The sequence below is a fragment of the Pleuronectes platessa genome, chromosome 15, assembly GCF_947347685.1.
Source record: "Pleuronectes platessa chromosome 15, fPlePla1.1, whole genome shotgun sequence".
NCBI lineage: Eukaryota > Metazoa > Chordata > Actinopteri > Pleuronectiformes > Pleuronectidae > Pleuronectes > Pleuronectes platessa.
In genome coordinates this window covers 13,522,602-13,544,067 of record NC_070640.1, presented here as the reverse complement: position 1 = coordinate 13,544,067, position 21,466 = coordinate 13,522,602, and the positions used below count along the sequence as shown (strand labels likewise).

Sequence of the window (21,466 nt, the reverse complement as noted above, 5' to 3'; positions counted from 1 at the left end):
CTTACTGGGGGAGCCGGAGCATCCGAACTTCTCATTGGTGGAAGAGTATGGCAATCTTTTCCCATTGGCTCAAAACTTCCGTTACTAAATAAAGAGGCTCTAAAGGAGAGTCCTGTTTCTTTGGAGCGCGTGTAGCCTGGAACGAGCATCTGCACTGCTGTGGCACCAACTCATTGTGATTTATAGAAGTTTACTGTTGTCGTTTATATGAAGTCTAGGTTTGAACCTCTATGGAACTCTACTTAGGAGGTTGTGTTTTCATTACTGTTTGTCTGGAGGATTGAAACAAAACTACTTAACCAATTTTATTGAAACTAGGTGGAAGTTTGGGGTATGGGCCCAGGGAGAACTCATTCCTTTTACAGTCGATTGCATTATGGATGGTATCAGAGGATAACATATCTCTGAGTGTGCGAAACGTCATGCAGCTTGATTGAATTTAAGGGGACGCTTAATGAAGTGTGAATGCCACTCTAGTTCTTTCCATCAGCGAACAAGGGACGTAATGAATAAAATGAATACATCTTTAAAAAAATCTTCTGTCAAACATATTTCTTTCTTTTAATAATCCTTTCTTCAGCTCCTGGGAATGAAATAAATATAATCTCCTTTTTCCTTTGTCTTCTTTTTCTATTGTCATACTGTATGAAACCAAACAACACATATTTTATTTTAGTATGTCATATTCCTACCTATATCATTACATTGTTTTCAAATGCAAACAAGTACTTCTACTTTGCACACTTGTCTGATGTTCATAGTTTGCCATCTATTGTATTTAGTCTTTTGTTTATAGGCTTATTCGTTGTTCTATTATATTCAGTATTTCACTGTGTATTCTAGTACTTTATTGTGTTTCATTTACTTAAGGAGTATGTACAGTTGTTAGTACACTTTATGTTTAACGTCTCTACTCTCTCTCTCAATCTATCTATCTATCTATCTGTCTATCTATCTATCTATCTATCTATCTATCTATCTATCTATCTATCTATCTATCTATCTATCTATCTATCTATCTATCTATCTATCTATCTATCTATCTATCTCCTGTATATGCCTACCAGCACATCCTGGGCTCATCCACCTTGCCTGCAGTTACTCGATAAGTCCAGCGGGGGTCGGACTTGACAGGAACCCCTCGAGCAGCTGCAGTCAGAGTGAAGCAGAAGAAGACGGCTCCTGTGTTCCGCCCCTGTGGCCCCGCCCTTCGACTCTCCTCCTGTTCTCAGATGTGTTTTCTTCTGTTGTGTTTATGACGCGCTCCACTTGCCCCGTTAGCTTGACAGCTCATCAAACACACCGTGTTGGGAAAGGCGCTTCTTGCCGTCTGCTTTTAAGGAGGATACTTTACCGCGAATGAGAGGAATTTAAAAAAGCAGCGCTGGATGCTAGTGAGCAGTCGGTGTCGCTCAGTCCGACGACCAGATTACATTTGTTAGCATAGCTGCTTGTAGCTTTCTCACTGAGACGTTATGGCGTGACATGGGAATAGAAAGTGGTTTTAAATCCTAACGCCGGTATCAAGTGGGCAGTGTCTATAGAGATACAAGCACATGCGTGCAGCACTCTGTTTATTCGCAGGTTAGGCTTCTAGACAGCTGCCTGGCGACTTACTTAGACTAGCTAGCGAGCTAAACCCACGTTAGCATGGCGTCAGATACAAGTGACACCGAGGAATTTTATGATGCTCCCGAGGACGTCAATTTTACTCCATCACCTAAAGTGTAAGGAAACGCATTTTCTATAAAACAATGTTGTTAAAGGGGACTGCTGTTTGTTTTATCCTATCGGCTGTAAGTTGTATGTGCCTAGCCAACTTAGCATTAGCAGCTAACCGGTTGAATTGGCAAAGATACTATTAAAGTAAAGGAAACGTGAACTCTGTCAAGTTGCTTTGAAGACAAGTAAGTTATCGTTAAGTGGCCAGTCATTTTCCTAAACAATTGCAATGTGCTGTATGGACAGACGTGCAGGTCACCGGCTGTTTGACAGTTCGGGGAGAGTCCGTCCCGACATACAAATCACATGATGTTATTCCTGAGATCCCGGCAGCACAGGACTTGTTTGTGATAACAGGTTCCCCCTGAAAGCTGAAACCAAGATGAAGCTCGACAGTTTCCATTCAAAACAACTGTGTGTTTTAACACCAACGTGGTATTTGCTGGCTGTCAGTGTGGGAGAGCCTGGGAGGCGGAAGTTCAGATGGCCCCAGTTAAAACGTTGAATATTGACCAAGTAATGTTGGGAAATAAAACCACTTTATGATAGATTTACATCACGATTAATTTGCTACACTGTCTGTTGGATGGTTTCGTCTGCCTTAAATGATGGGAAATAACCGGTGGAAAAGTGTGAGAGATTTGACGCCACCTTCGCATCGTGTAATTTGACATGTCAGGAATGAATCATCACTATTAATTGTTTAACTCTGTATCTATGTACTCGTCTGCAAGCTCATCCAGAGAGTTCAAGTTTTAGTTCATTTGTTTTGTTGTTGCATTGTGTAACCTTATCGCTTTGTGTGTTTTTTAGGTCTCCCACAAAGTTTGTCATTCCTTCACCTAAGGTATGTTTATCTAAATCCCTGCACTGTGGAAACAAGGCATTTTACAGTATACTTTCTTGCTGACTTGCTGTTGGAGGGATTATTATAAACAGTATAGCCCTCATGTTAAAGATTGAAGTTCAGTTACATTTCATCATACCAGAATTCTCTTCTAATCAAATCTATTTTAGGCAGTTGGTTGTTAGTCTTTGTTATTTTGCAAAATGTGTTTGCTAAGTACTTTTGTCTTTGCTACTTACAAAAAGTGTATCAGAAACAGGCCTTGGTTAAGCATTTTACAGGTTTAGGCACCGCTGGCTGAACTGAGCCCTACTAATCACTGTTCTAACATTGAGTGTTTGACTAGCTAGAGGTGACTGCACTGTTTACACTAGTTATCCTTGTAGTTCACAACATGTGAAAATCCATGACACAATCTGTTGAGTTATGAGTCAGGTCTGCAAATATTCAGCCCTTTGCCTGGTCGCCTGCCTCCTTCATTGTGTAGCCGGTGCAACTTCACTGCGAGGAAAATGTAAATGAAATGCAAATGAATCTCTACCTGCCTTTCCCGACAGTTAAACCTGGAATTCAAATAAGCCCTGCTCGTGACAGATGGCAAATAAGATATACTCTAACTGTCTAACTGTAACACAGCACTGAACTGATATTGGAATGGAACCAGGAGTGAACTTTGCTCTCAGAACTGAAAACATTGACTTTTCAGAAAAGCAAAAGTTGTCTCTCTTATTATGTATATGAAAGCTGGTCTTCGACCTCACTAATGTTCTTTGTGCATCTGTGGTATGTTATATATTTCTCCCATTGTTTTCTGAACAGCTTTCCCAGAAATCGCTTGCAATAGAGGTGAGCTGCGGCACGGCCACGTCTGAGACTCAGCAAGATGATCCTCTCCAGGTAATGTTTTTCTCTACTTTGCCCCGAAGGACATTATTTTCATCAAACGGTCAAAATATTGGAGTTAAGTCCTATTCCCGTGTTTTTATTTCGTTTGAATAAAGTGTGAGATCGTTTGAACCCAAATTGAGACAACATCTATGGCTGTGGGTTTTAGAAATGTCCTTTCCCACACCATCCAGTTCTTATGTGGATGCTGTGGTCACTTTTGATCCTTCTCTTTTGTGATGACTTTCTTAAAAACAGACGTAATTTATTTATTTTGTACTTAAGTTTAACATGGGAACTTGCATCACAGGTTCCCTATCGTTAAATAAAATTATTATTATTTTCTCTTCCTCACAGATCATTGATAGCATCATTGAGGAGAGTAAAAAGGAAAGTGCTGGGGAGGTGGGTGCAGTGGCTCAGCTATTAGATCAGCTACATGTTGATGTAACGGCAGAGCCGGAGCCAAAGGAAGAGATTAATGCTCAGGAAGTTCCTGTGGAGATATTAGCGGCAGATGTCGAACCTCAGCTTGTCGAGAGGCAAGAGGAACAACAGGAAAGTGCAAATGGAGCATGCTCAGTACCCGCCCCTCATCCCGCAGATCTCCCAGGGCCGTCAGCTGGGTCACAAGAACTGCCCCCAGACATCACCAGCACTATAGGACAGACTCAGTCATTCAGGGCTGTTGTGGTTGCAGACGGGGAGCAGGAGCAAAGGCCTGCAGACATCTTAGAACAGGTACCATTCACAGACAGGCCGGCTGACTCTGACTCCTCTGGGCCGAGCAAACCACCACGTCAATTCACTGTAGAGCCAGACATTGTAGCCAGCACCAAGAAGCCTCCCCCCTCACGCCCACCCCCTCCCAGTGGAGGCCCTCCGCGTAGACCGCCTCCCCCATCGTTGCAGACGCTTCCCTCCAAGAGGTCTCAGGAGTGTCTGAGGCCAATTGGACTGGAAGGTAGATTATAATTACCAACACAAAAGTCAATGAGTGTTTCTTTAATCTAAACTGTGTTTTGAATTATGGAATGTTCTGTTGGATCATTGCTCGGGTGTACAGTAGGTCCAGTCTGCAGCGACGCTCTGGAGCCCTCTGGCCTGGTCTCTCCCAGCAGCACTGTGAGGAGTTTAACCAAAGAGCTGCAGCATTCCTTGGATTTAGCCAGTGCCACCAGTGGGGAAAAGGTGGTAACGGCTCAGGTGAGTGAGCCTGGGAACCTAACATGTTTTTAATGGTGTTGGAACCACATAGGCAACAGTTCCCTTATCCACAGCACTATTGCACAACTGATTTTTTTTTTTTTTTTTTAGGAAAATGAGGATGAACAGGGGCCATCTCAGAGCGGAGGAGCAACTCCAGGCCCTCACCGTCCACGTTCCAACTCTGGTCGAGAACTGACAGATGAGGTAAGAGTCCCGCCGTGTTTCTTCATAAGTCAACCTCTTGCACATTCCTTCTCCAAAACTTCGACACACCAAATGTTTGTTTTCCTTAAAATAGGAAATCCTGGCTAGTGTGATGATCAAGAATCTGGACACTGGTGAAGAGATCCCTCTGATCCAGGCAGAAGAGAAACTCCCTGCTGGAATTAACCCTCTCACTCTGCACATCATGAGAAGGACCAAGGAGTACATTACGTAAGAAGAGAATATTTTCTCTGTATGCGCTGATGACTTGATTTGTCTCAGTGGAGGGGGGGCAGGGTTATATGTCCCTTACATAAACTGTCAAGTGAGTGACCCAGTGTTTTTTGAAGACTTGGATGCATTCATAAAATGAAAATAAAAAGACAAGGAAAACAGTGTTAGAGTCACAGTTAAAAATAAGAAGCAGTTTGTGTGGTAATATAACACACTATACAACAAAAAGTCAAACATGGACAGAATATAATGATCCAGACAAACCATCAAATCAAGCTCTGCAGGCTTATTGTGTTTGGATGGTTTAAATATGTATAAAACATTTCCCCCACAGTTAAACAAATGTTATATTTTCTGTGGTATCTTTTCCTAACAGGAACGATGCAGCACAGTCAGATGATGACGAAAAGTCTCAGGCCCCACTGACAGACACAGATGGAGGGAAACTGAAACAGAAAACGTAAGGAGTAGTTACTTCTTGAATCGTTTTGCTGGGAAATCATGTTTCCCCTTCACATTACAAGATCTAATATTTTTTGGATACTGTTCATACCATTTTTATGAACAGAACCCAGTTTAAAAAGTTCCTGGGCAAGTCTGTGAAGAAAGCCAAGCATCTGGCCGGGGAATACGGAGAGAAGGCAGTCAACAAAGTCAAAAGTGTGCGGGATGAAGGTAAAAGAACACAGCAATTTAAAGCTGTTTCTGAAGACATTTAAACACTTCAGAGACATTTCAAATGTAATCGTGTGTTTCAGTGAGAAACTATAATTGTAAATGTGCTGCTCAAAACTAGATTGTACAGTATAGTGTGGGTTTTTATATTTTACACTGCACATAAGCTACTCAAATACATTTCACAACAGGGTGATTAGTTTTATATTAATAATTCAAATTACAACACAATGCAGGTAGAGATTACTATCTGTGAAATGATCTTGACAATGATAACGTCACAGGATAAACAGCTTGATTCTCTTTTCTCATTGACCAACTCTTTCTATTTCCTGAGGGGAACATGTTTCACTTTAAAAAGTATTGGTATTACCTGTGGATGGGGCTCTTCAGATTTATGAATAAATGGAGGAAATGTACCTGCTCTAACACAACACTTGCTAAATTAATCAGTCTGAGCTTCTACGTCATTTTTAAAGCCAACACATGCTCATTAATCATGAATGCCTCTGCTGCCGTGCAAGTTTTGAATATCTCAGTTCTGAATTAGTTTTTCTTCTTGTGGGCTCAGTGTTTCACACAGATCAGGACGACCCGTCATCCAGTGACGATGAGGGCATGCCGTACACCAGGCCCGCCAAGTTCAAGGCAGCGCACAGCTTCAAGGGTCCTTTTGATTTTGATCAGGTTAAGGTTGTGCAGGACCTGAGTGGAGAGCACATGGTGAGAGGAGCTCATTTCGATTTGTCTCTTATGTTTAATTATGGATGTGCACTGATGTACTACAGTATCGTTGTCTCGGTCTCAGGGCGCTGTTTGGACGATGAAGTTCTCTCACTGTGGGAGGCTGCTGGCTACTGCAGGCCAAGATAACGTGGTTCGCATCTGGGTCCTGAAGACTGCCTTTGACTACTTCAATAACATGAGATTAAAGTACAACACTGAAGGTAGCCTCATCAGCAGCTCAGATTTGGTGTCTTTAATTCAGAAGCTTGGCTTTGGCTGTAATATTTTTCTTTTTGTTCCTTCAGGTCGCGTTTCACCATCTCCGTCTCAGGAGAGTTTATGCTCCTCTAAATCTGACAATGATCCTGGGGTGAGTGACATTAATGACTTTGGATTTATGGGTTCTCAGGCCTCCAGAATAAATTGCTAACAGGGTGATTATTGCTATATTTAAGTCTTGTGGCTCATGGCCTAATAAACTCTTACCCTAGGCAAGTTGTGTTCCAGAGGACCCAGACACAGAAGACAGGAACGCCCCTTTCCGTCAAGTCCCCTTCTGCAAGTACAAGGGACACACAGCTGATCTGTTGGACTTGTCCTGGTCTAAGGTGATGGTCATATTGTCCCATCTTCACCCTTTTGTCCCCTGCTCTTCACATATTTTAGGGAATTGCACGGCTGAGGTTTATCTCGTAACATTTTTTCAATTTTTGTCTCAATCTAGAACTTTTTCCTCCTCTCCTCTTCCATGGATAAAACTGTCAGACTATGGCACATATCCAGGAGAGAGTGTCTCTGCTGCTTTCAGCACATTGATTTTGTCACAGCCATTGCTTTTCATCCCAGAGTAAGTTGACTCACATTGCATTACTTGTCTCCACACAAACCAGACTTCCATCCAAATGTATTTATAGTAACACTTTTTCCTTGCTTCTCAGGATGACAGGTACTTTTTAAGCGGCTCTCTGGATGGGAAGCTACGGCTCTGGAACATTCCTGACAAGAAGGTGGCGCTCTGGAACGAGGTGGACGGCCAGACACGTCTCATTACTGCTGCCAACTTCTGCCAAAATGGGAAGTATGCTGTAATTGGCACCTACGACGGCCGATGCATCTTTTACGACACAGAGGTAACCAGATCACCCTCCCTTCCTCTTTGTCTGTTATCAGTTGATGTCCAGACAGTATTCATTCCAGGTTACATCCAATCAATCTTTCTGTCTGTGCGTCACTTTAGCGTCTGAAATACCACACCCAAATTCACGTGAGGTCCACCAGAGGCAGGAACAAAGTAGGACGCAAAATCACCGGCATCGAACCTCTACCTGGAGAGAATAAGGTAACATCTGATTTCCACTTCACAAACATCTACAGGATGACTGATGTCCATGTAATGAAGTATATCCGAGAGATTTATTTTAAGACAAAAGTCCTGTTTGTCCTTCACAGATTTTGGTGACCTCAAATGATTCCCGCATTCGCCTTTATGACCTGAGGGACTTGTCTCTGTCCATGAAGTACAAGGGTTACGTCAACAGCAGCAGCCAGATCAAGGCCAGCTTCAGGTGGGGATGACTTTGCTTTGAGCATTTTGAACTAGCATTGTTGATACTGAAGGTGCTTTCAGACCGGCTCTTACCTCGTGTTGAGTGCAAATGTTGGAAACTGTTACTCCGGACCTTTTGGAGAACTTTTCCAGCCAGTCCCGTAATTAATAGTCCCATGTGAGAATATGGCAGTAAAATTCCAAGCACCACTGACCAATGTGTCAATTTGGAGAGACGAGATTCAAGAGACGATAAGAGCCGATTTACACGTCATGTCCTGCACGCTCTACCCAGACGCAGCTCCTCCCCTGAATAACATCTTCCTCTTTTTGAGAACACATCTGACTCCGACAATCTCCTGCTGCTTTTCTTCATGTGTGAAATGCTAAATTAGCAGAAGCCTTTTCCAGAGTTCATGTCTGAAAACAGCTCTTGTAACCCTTAAACAGGATGGGCTATACTGTTATTGAAAAAAAATGATGTATTGTGTGACTGTCTTCCTACAGCCATGACTACTCGTTCATTGTCAGTGGCTCAGAGGATAAGTACGTGTACATCTGGAGCACTTACCACGACCTGAGCAAGTTCACATCGGTACGACGAGACCGCAATGACTTCTGGGAAGGGATTAAAGGTAACTGTGATGTGTTGAATCACAAACAGCATTCGATAACAACTTCCTGTCTAATTATTGCGCCGCCTTTACTGTCACTAATTACATTTTCTTTCAGCACACAATGCAGTGGTCACCTCCGCCATCTTTGCACCCCACCCAGGCCTTATTGTTCCACAAGACACCACGGCAGAGAAACCAGAAGCAGAGTGCAAGAGCCTGGACTCCGAAGACTCAGAAACAATACCCTCAGGTACGTTCACTGAAAATTCTTTCATGTTCAGTTTACATGACAGGCCGGTCATTTCAGTGCTGTAACACTGTGCTTCCCTTTGCAGGAGCCCTGAAGACAGACCACACAGAGGTTCTTCTCTCTGCCGACTTCACCGGAGCCATCAAGGTTTTCATCAATGTAAAAAAGTTCTGAGCAGCTCAGGGTGAAAATCTTCACGTTCAGGCCTGTCTTGTGAACACTGGTCCTACAGATGTGTTTCAGCCCGACAGGAGTCGTCGATCGTCCCCCAACTACCTAACGGTTACTGCTCTGAGACAGTTGTCCAGAGCGTTTTCAGGACAACAGGGACCCTAAAATGGAGGAGGAGAGAACGGGTGGAAGAAATTGACTCTACAAAGCAGAACGTGTTGTGTTTCCCTGTCACATTTCTGTTTTTTATTTTTTAATACCAAGCAACTGTGAATGGTTTTGGCATTAAGAAAAAGGAGACTCGGCCTGAATGCCAACTGTCTGTGTGGTTTGAGCTGAAACGAAACCTGTTCAGATGTGTAAGGTTATAGCTGTATGGAGACTAAGTGTAGCTAGAAAGCTATTTTCAATAGTATGGCCACCTTACTAGTCTGTTTTTGCTTCCACATTTCAGAGAAATTAACTCCTAACAATTGCAAGACACTGTCCTAATGTCCGTCTCAAATTTTAATGCGTCTTTGTGTTAACAGATGTAACCATTTGTCTTGAGAGCAAAGTGGTTTGAAATGTCATTTACAAACTATTTGTGCCTAAGAAATCTAGATCGCTTTTCAAAATTGAAGCTGTCCTCAAGTAAGAAACATTTCAGCGGATCACAGTAAATACAGTATTTGATACAGGACATCTGTACACGGTTCCAACTGATCAGGGCTGGGTATCATAGGTTTTTTTCAGCGAGTACTGGTTCTGAAATACTTTTGATACATTTCTTTGACCAATGAAAGCACATTTCATTATATAAAATAGTACTGTAAATTTACTATGTAACATTGCTTACTTACTGCTTTTGTAAACAACCAAATGATGCTCTCTTAATTTCCTCAATAAAAATCCACACAAACTGCTGGTTAAGCTTTTGGTGTAACCTTGAAAATCAATTCAGTAGAGCACTAATTTGATACCTGGCCCTATCAATCATTTCCTCCAGACACACACACTGTTCATCACCGAAGGTGATTTATTTTCGTGTCGGATCTTTGCAGCGATATTTCTTGTTGACATTTTAAAAACAAACATTAAAACAAAATATATTTAATTAGTTACAGTGTTCAAACTGATACAAAAAGGTCGCTGAATCTTGCATGGATAGTGTAAGTCAGGATTCAGCGTACTGAAGTGTCCGTCTGTTTAAGGAGCGCTGCGAGGGGGCAGCGTCCAACCCATGGACACAAGCAAGCGAATGGAGGTCAAGGTCCCGAGCTGAGAGTCAATGTTTGCTCTTCTTCGTCTTCTTGTGGGAGCGATGAGGTGACCGTGATCTGGACTTTCCTGCCTTTCGGACAGGAGACGGTGATCGGGAACGTTTGGATCGTTTAGGAGACCTATTCCTGTTAAATAAGCCGAAACAATAGAGTTATTTCAAGAACAATCAGGGTGAAAACTTAAGTACGTTACAAAAAACACCTAAGGGCACTAACCTTAGAGGAGAGATACTCCTCGATTTATGAGGCTTGTCATCAGGATCTCGACTCCGTCCTTGTTTTCTGTCTCCATCTTCACTTCTTTTGCTCCGGTCTTTGTCCCTTCTGTCCTCTTTTGACCTGTCTTTGGACTTCGACGATGATCTCTCTGTCTTTTCTTCATCTTTCTCAAACTCCTGCAGTAGACAGAATGAAATAACAGTGATCAGATAGCTCCTTCTATGCAAAGCACCAGATGGAACTGGTTGGAAAACAAGATCCCACACATTTGCATTTAACAGCCTGCAGGTTCTTTACAAGGGGGAGCCAATCAGTCAATATCCGACCAGTGCAAGACGCAATGAAATGGAAACATAATTGGAAAAGACCATATCAAACATGAAAATTCACAACATAAAGATCCATTCTTTCAGATGCTTTTTCCTTAGTGTAGCTAAAATATTAACTTTCAATGATCCACGATCCTTATTAGCTTATGCAAAACTACAGTATGCATTAACATGAAGCTTGTAAGAATGCCCATAAAATCTTGCTGGGGATCCAGGAAAGTTTTTTCACTTTTATATAATTGTAAAATAGGGCGTTTTCCCACATTTTCCTTGATTTCTCAGAGAATAATACATGGATCTTGATGAAAATCTGATATGTTTAGAGGACTGACATTGGGGTGTATTCCAATTGGTGCAAATACAAATCTGGATCTAGAGAATTTAAATGCAGTCTTATATGTATATATATATATTATATATAATATATATAAATTCTAGTTTCTTTTTTTGGACAAAGTTCTCCAAACTAAAATGATGATTAGCATCCAACAGAAGCTTGGCTCCAGTTAAATGAAGGCAGATTTTGCACAAACAGCAGTTTCCTTTTTTTGGCTAAACTTTACTTCCCTGTAGGTGGCGCACACTGGAGTAAATCTGCAGACCTCTTACTGCTGGCCCTGAGGCTGTGCTGTTTCACATTACTGTCTGATTTCGGGTATGTTACATCAGTAATAGTTCTTTCCTTGATGTTCAGTACTTATAACAAGCACTTTCCTTAATTTTACCCCCTTTGTAATTAAAGACCATTTCTATTACACATCTGTGCCACTGCAGAAAAAAATACTAGGTGTTAATATTAACGGTGTATAATTAAATGTGTGATATATCAGAATATTTATGTACAATTAAAAGATTGCAATATAAATTCAAAGCTATGCTAATAGCTGTCCAATAGCTCACCTTCTGCAGCAGTTTGTTTCTGTAGTGCTCCACTTGTTGTAGTATGTTCATTCCAGACTTTCTCTGCCTCTTGCCAGATTCCAGCTCATCTTGGAACTTCACAACCTTCACCTGTGTCAGACCCATTTTATCAGTTCTTATCTCGAAACTTTCAAATATTTTCAGAATGGTTAAGAATCACACGTCAGACAGACAGCAAATTATTGGTCTCTAATGTATGTTCTTTACTGTTATATTCAATTATCAGTAATTACAAAAAATGACCACAGTGTTTCAAATACTATTTTCAGCTAACCTAGATAAAGATTTAAAGAAATGTGCACTTGCCTCCAGCTCTCTCAACCTCTTACGTTTGCTCTCAGACATCTGAAAACTTCGGAGGGAGCTCTGGAAGTCTGCACTTTCATATTTTGATGAACTGCCGGAGTCTTCATCAGTGCTGTCACTCTCTGAATCCTCCTCCACGTCCTGCGACTTGACGCTGTCGCCACGAGGGAGAGGACAACTGTAAATCTCCATAACCATTTTAGGTGTTTTATATATTACTATGAATGCTTTTCACAGATGATGCATTGAGAACGACCACTGGGTGCTCACCTGACATTCACTTCATCTTCACCGTCTTGCTCCGCCACGGTGTCCCACTTAGACTTGGCCTTTGCTGGGAGACAATGGAGAAAGCTGAGCAGGATCGCAGGAGGAAGTGATATGATACAGAGTTATCTTGACCTGATTTACCGTCAGAAAAAGTCCCGGTATCACTCGTCTTCTCCCACTTAGACAAAGGCACTATGGAGAGGGGAGCGTTGCCTTCATCCACTGAGGGGAAAAAAGACAGCTGGTTCAGGGCAAGGACAGTTTTAACACCTGAAAGTCCTTACCAAGGTTCAAGTTTTACTTGCATTATTTATATTAAAGCCAGATAGTTTGGGTTTGACAATGCAATTTAGCAAGATCACTATAGAATGTTGTATGACACATGCATATCCTATCAGCTACATTCAGCACTTCGTATTCTTTCTACTTTAATGGAGAAAATAAATGAACGGTTTAGTTTCAAGCAATCCTGTGAGCCTGGGAAACTCTGGCCTCCACTTCTCTTTCTTTTTCTATTATTTAATGCTGTCTTAACTTTCTGCAATTGGTCTGAAAGTCTGAACGATCCATTAAAGTGTTTTTACACAAACCCAGCCATGGTTTGATCAGGATCAAGACCCCTTCTTTTTGTCTGATTAAATTTTGGATGGTTAATCCAGACCCCACAGAGTAGATGTGAAAGTGTCCAAAATGCCAAAAGTCACATAATGATTATAGTTTACATTTGCATTTAATTAAGTTGATGAGCTTTTCTAATCCCTGAAGTAAAACCCACTGCATGCCGTGTTCCCATGGAGACTAGAGTACACACTCAACTACACAATGGGGTGGATCACTGTATCGATCTGAGACACCTGACCTGGACAGATAATAAAAGACAGTAACAGGAAACGAAGGAGCATGTTACTCACAGGGCATTCCATCGATGTCATCCACAACGGCTCCTAAAGGAACGCCATCTAAGTCATCGGCAGGGACTCCATCCAGAGGGTCCCAGCCCATGGGGCAGCCGTCCAGGTCGTCCACAGGAGCTCGGTCCAATGGTAACCCATCTAGTGGTGCGTTGTCCATGGGCGCACCATCCAGCTCAAAGGATGATTTCTACAAGGAGACATATACTTTTGTACTGCTGGTGTTTTGTGTGATGTTCAAATACATTTTTAACATGAACAGCTGTCCAATTGTCGAAATGTCATTACAAAAGGGTCATAGTGTCCATAATGAGCAGAGGAACATTGAGCTCACCTCTACTGTCTCCGGCAGCTCTTCCACAGCTTTGGCAAAACCCAGAAAGATGTTTTGAAGGTGGATGAGATAAGGCTCGGGGTATATGGCCCAGTCTTCCCATGCTCTAAAACAACTCATGACCTTTTGCTATGGAGATAATATGCGAAAATGATTTATTTATTGTGGTTCTTTTTGGGTAAATGTCCTTGTGTGAGGCAAATAAAGACAGAAATACCTTAAACTGCTCAGCCTGCAGCCTGGCTTGTATATTTCTGTGTGCTGCATTAAGGTCTGCAAATATCTGGGTTAGGTTTGTTTCAAAACTGAAAAGACAAGAACAAAAACATGTCAACACTGTCAGACGAAGAAGAAACAGAAAGTTATAAATATGTTAAAGGTTTTTTGTGGCAAGTCTCTTACTATTTCCTATAATATGATGCACCAGCGACTTTGGCACACGAGTTATGTAAGATGTCTGACACGAGATACAATCTGGCAATCTGTAAGAACGAGGACAAAAATACTTCACAAACACATTCTGTTTAAGCTCCTGGATATAAAGACCTAAAAGAAGCCACTTGCCTTCTTCTGAAGGGGCGTCTGAAGCAAAGCAAAAGATTCAGCGATGAGTCCCACTACTTCCTCTGCTGCATCTGCCCGCTCAAGAGAGAACAGCATGGCGCTGGCTATATCTTCTCGACTTGGAGTGAGCTCTTTAAGCAACATCTCCAGTCTCAGCCTGTGCCTGAAATGGTGTACAGACGTATGAGAGGTCTACATTTCACACTTTTGACTACTTTTACAAACCTGTGAATGCCTTTAAGACACACTTACTCATTTCTGAGCTGCCCTTTCTTCACCTCCTCCTCAGGAGAAGCTTCCTCCTCCGCTTCTGTCCCCTCTTCCTCCTGAGAGTAGTTGTTTAGGACAGGGGGCCTCCACAAGGAGCCTCCTCGAAACAAACGGAAATCTGTGGTTCTCCACTCTGTCGGGGACTCACCCTGGGGAAGAGATGGAGGCCAGATACATGGATACCTACATAGAGCTACACCAGTTGGATTTTCATGGGGTAAAATATCTATCTCGAAAGGATTGAGAGTGTTCAAATTGGCTATTCCCAATACAAATTTGATTAGCAAGTAAATTATAAGTATTCACAAGTTTTCAGATTTTCTAGATTCTAGACTAACCCAGAGGCTGCACCTTTTTCATAAGGAAATACCTGGAGAATGGAGAACAGCTTCCAGCGGTAGTACACATGATCTTGGCTTTTGTTGTCAAAAAGGAACCTGAGGCAGCAAAGAAAGAGGAAATTAAACATACTTTACTACTCACGTCTTCAGAAGGTTACTTAGGAGATCCACCCACTAAAAGGTACGGCAGCGCTTACTTGTACTCTGTATTGTTTTTCTCCTTGTTCATTATTATGGCTTCAAAGACAGGTCCTTCACGCACCACAAACTCTATCATCCTGTGAATAAGTAATAATAGATTCCTGTGGAGAGAGAGGAGAGTATCAGACCAGGGTTTGAGTCAAACTGTCTCTGTCAGATACTACACAAGTTCTCTGATACCTGTCCACAGTGAACGGCTGGTCCATGCAAACTGCTGGCTGACTGAAACTGACCCCGACAGTCTTATTCAATGGCATTCACTATCTAAACATATTGATTATGAGGTGATATTACACAAAACTGTCACTCCCCCCCCCCCATCTAAATGGGACAAGCACTGTGTCAGCATGTTTTAATATTTCCAGGTAAAAAAAAAATGGAAACAATCATAAAATCCATTCAATTGAAGGGAAGAAACTAATATTATGACTCTGCAAGATTGTTATTATGACCACTACCTCATCTCAGCTGTAGACTGTCATATGGTCACCAAACTAATGGTCTCAATGTAATTCTGTTGGGCTTCATGTCAAAGCGATTAAGTGATTCTCTTGTAAGGAAAAAACAAAGCTTGAGAATCTAAGAACGATAACTAGAAAGAGACAGATTTACATCACCATATGATTGATAACATTTCAACAAGAAGCTCCATCCTGTAGAATAGTTATTGTGGAGTTGGCGTGCAGTCTGTTCATGCAGTGTCGCTGACTCTGTGTCTCATCTGCCACTTCAGTCAAACATTCATATTTATTGTTTCTCATTACCTAGTTTTTAGCATTGGCATCCACCTACATCTGACATAATCCTGGCTCGGGTTAATATTTAAAAATCAATCTGCCTTCTAGCTGTATCGGTCTGCAGTGTCTCAGCCAGCCCACGGGAAACCCAGGGCTCAAAGATGTTGGTATAAATCAATAAAGCTTATAGTCATTCACAAAGTCTGCAGCTATTCACTTCAAAATAACAAGGAGTTACTCAAACAAACTACAGGTGAAAATATAAAATATGCTAAGAACATTCACTACACCGAAATCTGAGGCCGAAGTGACTTCTGACATCTAAAATAAGCACCCCCAGCTACGATGTCAAATTGTCCACTGACAACGGAAAGTGTTGCAACACTACATAGAGTCTGAGGTGAATGCTTGTGCTATACATCAAATGCAGAAACAGCTCTCGGGACTTCCTGCTCTAGGGACATAAGAGGAGTGCACCACAGCCTCCGTCCTGTAACACTTGTTGTTATTAACAGCTGGTCAGTCGTAGTAAGAAGAGTGTGTGTACCTTTCGGTTGGGATAACCACTTTGACTACGGCTTCGGACAGAGTCTGTTTGTGAAGTCAAACCAAATGGTGAAAATATTAATAAGTGAGTACTTGTACAGATGAAACACTGCAGGATACATACAGCATAGAGAACCACGATAGCATTCACAGTCAGTGAAATGGAGGAGGGGCAGGGTGACACAGGTGATTTACTCCAGTAAATGATTCTTTAATGCTGAACCGTCTAAACTACCTACATTTATCGGAAAGATTTGAGAGCTAAAAGGCATTAATGCTACACACAGTCCAACTGTTACTGCATTGTACATAGCACTGCATCCTGTAATACAGCACTACATGAGCATGGTGATGAATTCAATGAACAAACAAACATGCAACAATATCCTCATATATTTCCCTTTTTTTTTAACAGTTATTACTGACAATTGCATTTTAATTTAGCATAAAGGCCTAAATGATATATTTTCAGTAATCTCATTTAAAAACCTTATCCTTTCTAATTTTTTTTTTACATAAATTACTGGTCAGAGAAATGAGCATTTAGAGCCGAGTGAAAATTCACATTACAGAGAAATACCGGTCACACAGTCGTCCCCAGACCTAGTTTTACCTTGTCAAGCTCCCCTTTGGACACGCCCAGTGGCTTAGTGAAGTCATTGCGGAAGCGACCCCTCGGCTGGGCATTGAAAGGCAGACCGGAAGGGGGAGGCGGCGTGGCCCTCACCCCCACCGGTGTGTAGAGAGGCTGAGGTGGAATGCGAGCTGGTTTTCCCCACCCCAGCTTCATTTCAAAACCCATAATCGTTTTACCTGCAATACAAAGCATTATTCCTCAAGCACAGTCAGTGCGGAACATAACCATACAATACAAAGCAAAGGGAGGATGGTTATTATATAAAGCAAAGCTATTTATAAGAGTCAACTGTACCATCAAGTGAAGCCAGGGCTCGCTCTGCATCTTTCCGTGTCATGAACGCTACAAAGGCTCTGTTGGAGGTCCTGTTGCGCTCCTCATCAGTGCGGGGCCACATTATCTTCACACTGGCTAGGGGACCATACTTACCAAACTCTTTGCACAGCAACTCCTCATTCATCTGAAATTTTAGAAAACAGTGTGAGAAAGGTTCATCTGGGCTGCCTGGAGCCAAACAAAGTCAGAGTGCTCCTTTACCTTTGGGCTAATGCAGCTGATGTAGAGGTTAGTGGTGGTTGGCACAGTCAGGTCATCATATAAAGCTGAGGGGAAGAAAAAAAAGCTTAACTTGTTGAGAGGATAGCAACATTTTCAACTAGTAAAACATTGATATTGAAGAGAGACCCTTACTTGATCGACCTGATAATGGTATATCCAGATCGCCATATGCTCCTCCTCCACCTCCAACACCTCCTCCTCCTGTGCCAGGGTCATTTGTCTTCCTTTTATGCCTTTCCTCACGTTCTTCTTGTATTCTGCATGTTTGTTTTTTTTAAGATATTAAAAAACAGGCTTTCACATGCAAATAGAATTTATAAAAAGATATCAGGTTGATTTGCAAAAACACTTACAGCTTAAGTTCCTCTTTGAAAAGTTCGAGATTACTCTTCTTCTTTTCATCTGTCCTTCTTTTAAATGTCTGTGGATCAAACAGGCAGCCATTAGAACAGATTTGCACAACTGCACCGCCCGAAGAGAGAAGTCGTAAACAGCATTTAAAGATCAGTGTAAATATTGTGTTAGCATTTATACTGATTTCAGTATTTACGCCATCACGTAGACATTCAAATGCATCTTACAGCCTTTCTGCTTTCAGAGGATGATACTGGGGAGACATTCTGGGACCCAGGGACAAACTTTGTCGGAGGTCGATACAGCTTATTTTTCTTGACCTCTGCTGCTTCCTCCTCTGAAAAAAAAAAAAACAGAAGTTCATGAACACTGACAACTCAACAATTCACAAGGTGTGCAAACTGTAATTTAGGTAAGAGTAATTTAGATGAGTAAAAAGAGTAGAAGGCTCTGCAATTGCCCCCGTTCTGTCTGAGCAGCTTCCATTACAGACTGATAAGAATTTAAGTCTCCATCCTGCAGCTGCTTTTGTAGTTAACATTTAGATTAAAAGCACAGCCTCCATGTGTAAGAGTAGGTTTAAAAACTGCTCAGTATTGAAAGAGCCTTATTCACATCAGTGTGATAATGCAGAGCCAACTATTGGGTCTAAAAGTGGAAACTATGAGTCAGCATGATTTTCTTTAGTTAATCTTTTCAGTTCTCCTTTTTCTCATTTAAAAAACTAATAACTCAATTATTTCACAGAGGAACAGAAATGAGAGCTAGCTGCGTCCTACTATTATGCTAAATTGAAAGTGATGACATTTTTTGTTCTGACCTTTAGTTGCATTCACGATACCACCGCGGACAAAAGTCTTTACTCCGCTTTTCTGGTTCGTCTCAAACGAGGCCAAGAACTCCTCAAAAACCTCGGCTGCTTTTTCTTCCTCCTAAAATGTCAAACAGAGACATGCAGAGCATATAGTTACAAGTTTTTATCCCTTAGGTAAAATTTTTGATGGTGATTACTAATATACATGCACATGTATTTATTGAAATGCACTAAATGACATGTAATATTACATTTACCCCAACCTCCTTACCTTTTTCTTAATCTTTTCTTGCTCTTTCCTTGTTTTGATCACAGTTTTTCCCTTTTTATCTGCCATTCTCAAACTGCAAAACAAAGAAACAGATGAATCAAATAAAATTGTAAGATTAATGACAAACTGCTAATTCTTATATGTAAATAAAAGGATGACAGTGACCCATTCTACTAAAATCAAAAATCTGAATATTTACTTGAATAAGTCAAGGATTTGATTAGGTTTGCATGAGTTGCTCGAGGAATATTCTATATATAGGAGAAATAATCAGATGGAGGCAATGTGACAAAGATGTCAGTCGGAAACCAGGTAGGGTTTAAAATTAAGTGACCTCTGTCTTATGAAAACCTGAACACATAAAATCTGTAATTTTGACAATAAAAAAATAATAAAAAAGGTGAAAAGAAAACGCTGAAAACAGTGAAAAGTCTATAAAAAAGAAGTCACTAACGCTGCAAGCCTTATCTGCTCAGGAAGGCCTTTGCAAAGCCGATCGGCCCCTGATGGCAAGAGCGATGCCATCCTATGAAAATTCCAATAGGATGTTCTAATGGGATTAAGACGAATATATGTCTGAATAATGGGACTAAAAATGCAAGTATTCCACATGGTGCACACATGCACTGTATGAAAGTGAGTGTGTGAAGGGGCAAAACGGCACCATAAAGCACGGAGTGATCATCGAGACTAGAAAAGCCCTGCATGAATACAGAGCATGTGTCCTGAGTGCGACCTTATCCTGGGTAAGGTCATCAGTGGCAGTGACTTATTCAGACTATTCTACTGATCAGGTTTATACTGGAACATTGGAGTCCATGAAACAGGTCTGTCATGCTTTACGTTGTGTGCATAGACTGTGCATCTCTCCCTCAGGGTCAGTGAGGAGTCACCTCCCTACTGCTGTTGGTGGGGGGGGGGGAGGACAGGAGGAGTCTGTGTCTGCTGGTTGAGTCACATCAGATTATTTGGCTCGTGCAGCATCACTTCCTTCACACGGTCAGATTGTAAACACAGAGAAACTTTGCACTAGGCTAAAGTGCTAATCTTTACCCACACACAACTGCTCAGACATATGTGGGAATGGGAATAACTTCCATTAGCTAATGGCATGTCACTCCACCAAGGCGTGTAGCTGTTTCAACCTGATAATAAGATTCAACATAGTTCTGGGGGCTGCTTTAGTCCATTTGTAGCTCGGTGTCTAACGTTTAAAACAAAAAGGCCTGGACTTCCCCCAGGCTGGTTTCCTTTCACCTAGCTAACGTTAGCTTCGGCTAGCTGTAGCTGTAGCTGGACGCCCCCCCCCCTTCCAGTTAGCAGGTGAGCTAGCATCAGCCTCTACGTGAGCAATACTTACAAACAAGCCTCGTCTCTCCACCATTCATCAGTCCCGAGCATAACAGCATCACAAACACACACACGCATGCAAACACCCACCTCCATCTGCATCACTACCAGCTGCTAACCCTGCAGATACAAGCTAACACAGCTCAGTGCAACAGTGAGTGTCGCCACAAAAACCCACCGAGCGACCGCACAGGATAAAACAAAAAGCACACTGCATGCACATAGCCCCGTGACGTGTGGCCGAGACGGTGACTTACAACGTGTGTCATGCTACTGCTTCACCATTTTTTTGGGCTGCGACGACGATGTGTTTGTATCACAACACGAAATCTGCCAGGAGGCGTGATGTCCGACTGGAGTTCCGGTAGAGAGGACGCCTCCTTCAGCGACGAGGCTGCTTCACCGCTCCTACATATTCACTCGCACTACTTTTAAATGAGATGGTTGACTGCTAGGGTTAATCCTTCATGTGCACACTGCTTCCTCCTTTATGTATATATATATACATGATGGGTTTTTATTATTGTGTCACCATGCACATTATTCGCACAGACCAGGGGTGGAAGTAGGAATTTTCTAAATCAGGGGCCGTAAGGGGGCCACAATTTCCACAGGTGGAGGGGGGTTCTACACGATAATATAAGATAAGATAAACTTCCTTGATCCCACACTGGGAAAAATCCCTTGTTATTGCAACGGATTGTCACATTGAGGTAGACAGGTGTCTGAAAGTATAGAAGAGACAATAAGAGGTGCCTTTAACCAGTCAGCGTTCTCCGGGACAGCATCTAAAGAATGGAATCTGTTGCCAATTCCGATAAGAAAAGCAAGTAATTATCGTTCTTTCACTGGTCAGCTGAATACATGGCTTATTGATAATCAGATATGTGCAAATTAGACTACACTGACTGACAATTGACTTTTGTTGTCTGCCTGCAGCTTGTCTCTTGTTGGTTTTAACTTGCTGTGCTTCGTCTCATATGTTGTGTTGCTAGTTATTGTTACTTATTGTACCCGTCTGAATGTTAGTCTGTATATATTGTTGACTAACAAGTCTTTTCATTTTAATTGGAGGTTGCCATTTTCAAAACTGGCCAGGGACACATTTGCCTATTGAGCTAACTCTGGCTCATATACAGTCATTTTGCTGTTGATTAATGCGCCTTGTCCCCGTCGAATAAACAA

The 21,466-nt window shown here is 41.8% G+C and overlaps 2 protein-coding genes across 4 annotated transcripts; one reads left to right on the top strand and one right to left on the bottom strand.

The window, feature by feature from the left end:
- The first annotated feature begins 1,173 nt into the window (after positions 1-1,173).
- Positions 1,174-9,998, top strand: wdr44 (WD repeat domain 44). The gene is made up of 20 exons (XM_053440932.1): positions 1,174-1,727; positions 2,536-2,569; positions 3,389-3,466; positions 3,812-4,418; positions 4,521-4,660; positions 4,772-4,867; positions 4,962-5,098; positions 5,478-5,561; positions 5,670-5,776; positions 6,348-6,499; positions 6,585-6,723; positions 6,808-6,872; positions 6,994-7,110; positions 7,227-7,349; positions 7,441-7,632; positions 7,740-7,841; positions 7,952-8,067; positions 8,556-8,683; positions 8,781-8,915; positions 9,001-9,998. Exons 1-20 carry the CDS (start codon positions 1,651-1,653, stop codon positions 9,087-9,089), a joined length of 2,718 nt encoding a protein of 905 aa, XP_053296907.1. The 5' UTR covers positions 1,174-1,650; the 3' UTR covers positions 9,090-9,998.
- Positions 9,305-20,729, bottom strand: zgc:163098 (uncharacterized protein LOC100037380 homolog). Of its 3 annotated transcripts, none has more exons than XM_053440930.1 (24): positions 20,539-20,729; positions 18,932-19,004; positions 18,667-18,778; positions 18,074-18,183; positions 17,846-17,913; positions 17,625-17,749; positions 17,472-17,536; positions 17,229-17,394; positions 16,911-17,110; positions 16,299-16,342; positions 15,011-15,115; positions 14,843-14,909; positions 14,455-14,621; positions 14,203-14,365; positions 14,041-14,120; positions 13,856-13,943; positions 13,639-13,767; positions 13,305-13,494; positions 12,535-12,615; positions 12,394-12,457; positions 12,124-12,277; positions 11,797-11,907; positions 10,565-10,743; positions 9,305-10,474 (listed from the first exon to the last, which is right to left on the bottom strand). In XM_053440930.1, the coding sequence occupies exons 2-24, from the start codon at positions 18,995-18,997 to the stop codon at positions 10,354-10,356; spliced, it is 2,655 nt and encodes an 884-aa protein (XP_053296905.1). In that variant the 5' UTR covers positions 18,998-19,004; positions 20,539-20,729; the 3' UTR covers positions 9,305-10,353. The 3 variants fall into 3 exon arrangements, with proteins under 3 accessions (XP_053296905.1, XP_053296906.1, XP_053296903.1); XM_053440931.1 differs by lacking the exon at positions 20,539-20,729 and adding an exon at positions 20,372-20,505; XM_053440928.1 differs by lacking the exon at positions 20,539-20,729 and adding an exon at positions 20,292-20,426.
- Positions 20,730-21,466: the final 737 nt, after the last annotated feature.

Excerpts from the sequence above, each read along its gene's own strand:
- wdr44 (XM_053440932.1), top strand. The coding sequence starts at position 1,651 with ATGGCGTCAGATACAAGTGACACCGAGGAATTTTATGATGCTCCCGAG. Across the intron at positions 5,562-5,669 it reads GGGAAACTGAAACAGAAAAC|AACCCAGTTTAAAAAGTTCC; the intron begins GTAAGGAGTAGT and ends TTTTATGAACAG. Across the intron at positions 7,111-7,226 it reads TGGACTTGTCCTGGTCTAAG|AACTTTTTCCTCCTCTCCTC; the intron begins GTGATGGTCATA and ends GTCTCAATCTAG.
- zgc:163098 (XM_053440928.1), bottom strand. The coding sequence starts at position 20,383 with ATGCAGATGGAGGTGGGTGTTTGCATGCGTGTGTGTGTTTGTGATGCT. Across the intron at positions 18,779-18,931 it reads AAGAAAAGATTAAGAAAAAG|GAGGAAGAAAAAGCAGCCGA; the intron begins GTAAGGAGGTTG and ends TTGACATTTTAG. Across the intron at positions 11,908-12,123 it reads AGAGGTTGAGAGAGCTGGAG|GTGAAGGTTGTGAAGTTCCA; the intron begins GCAAGTGCACAT and ends GGTCTGACACAG.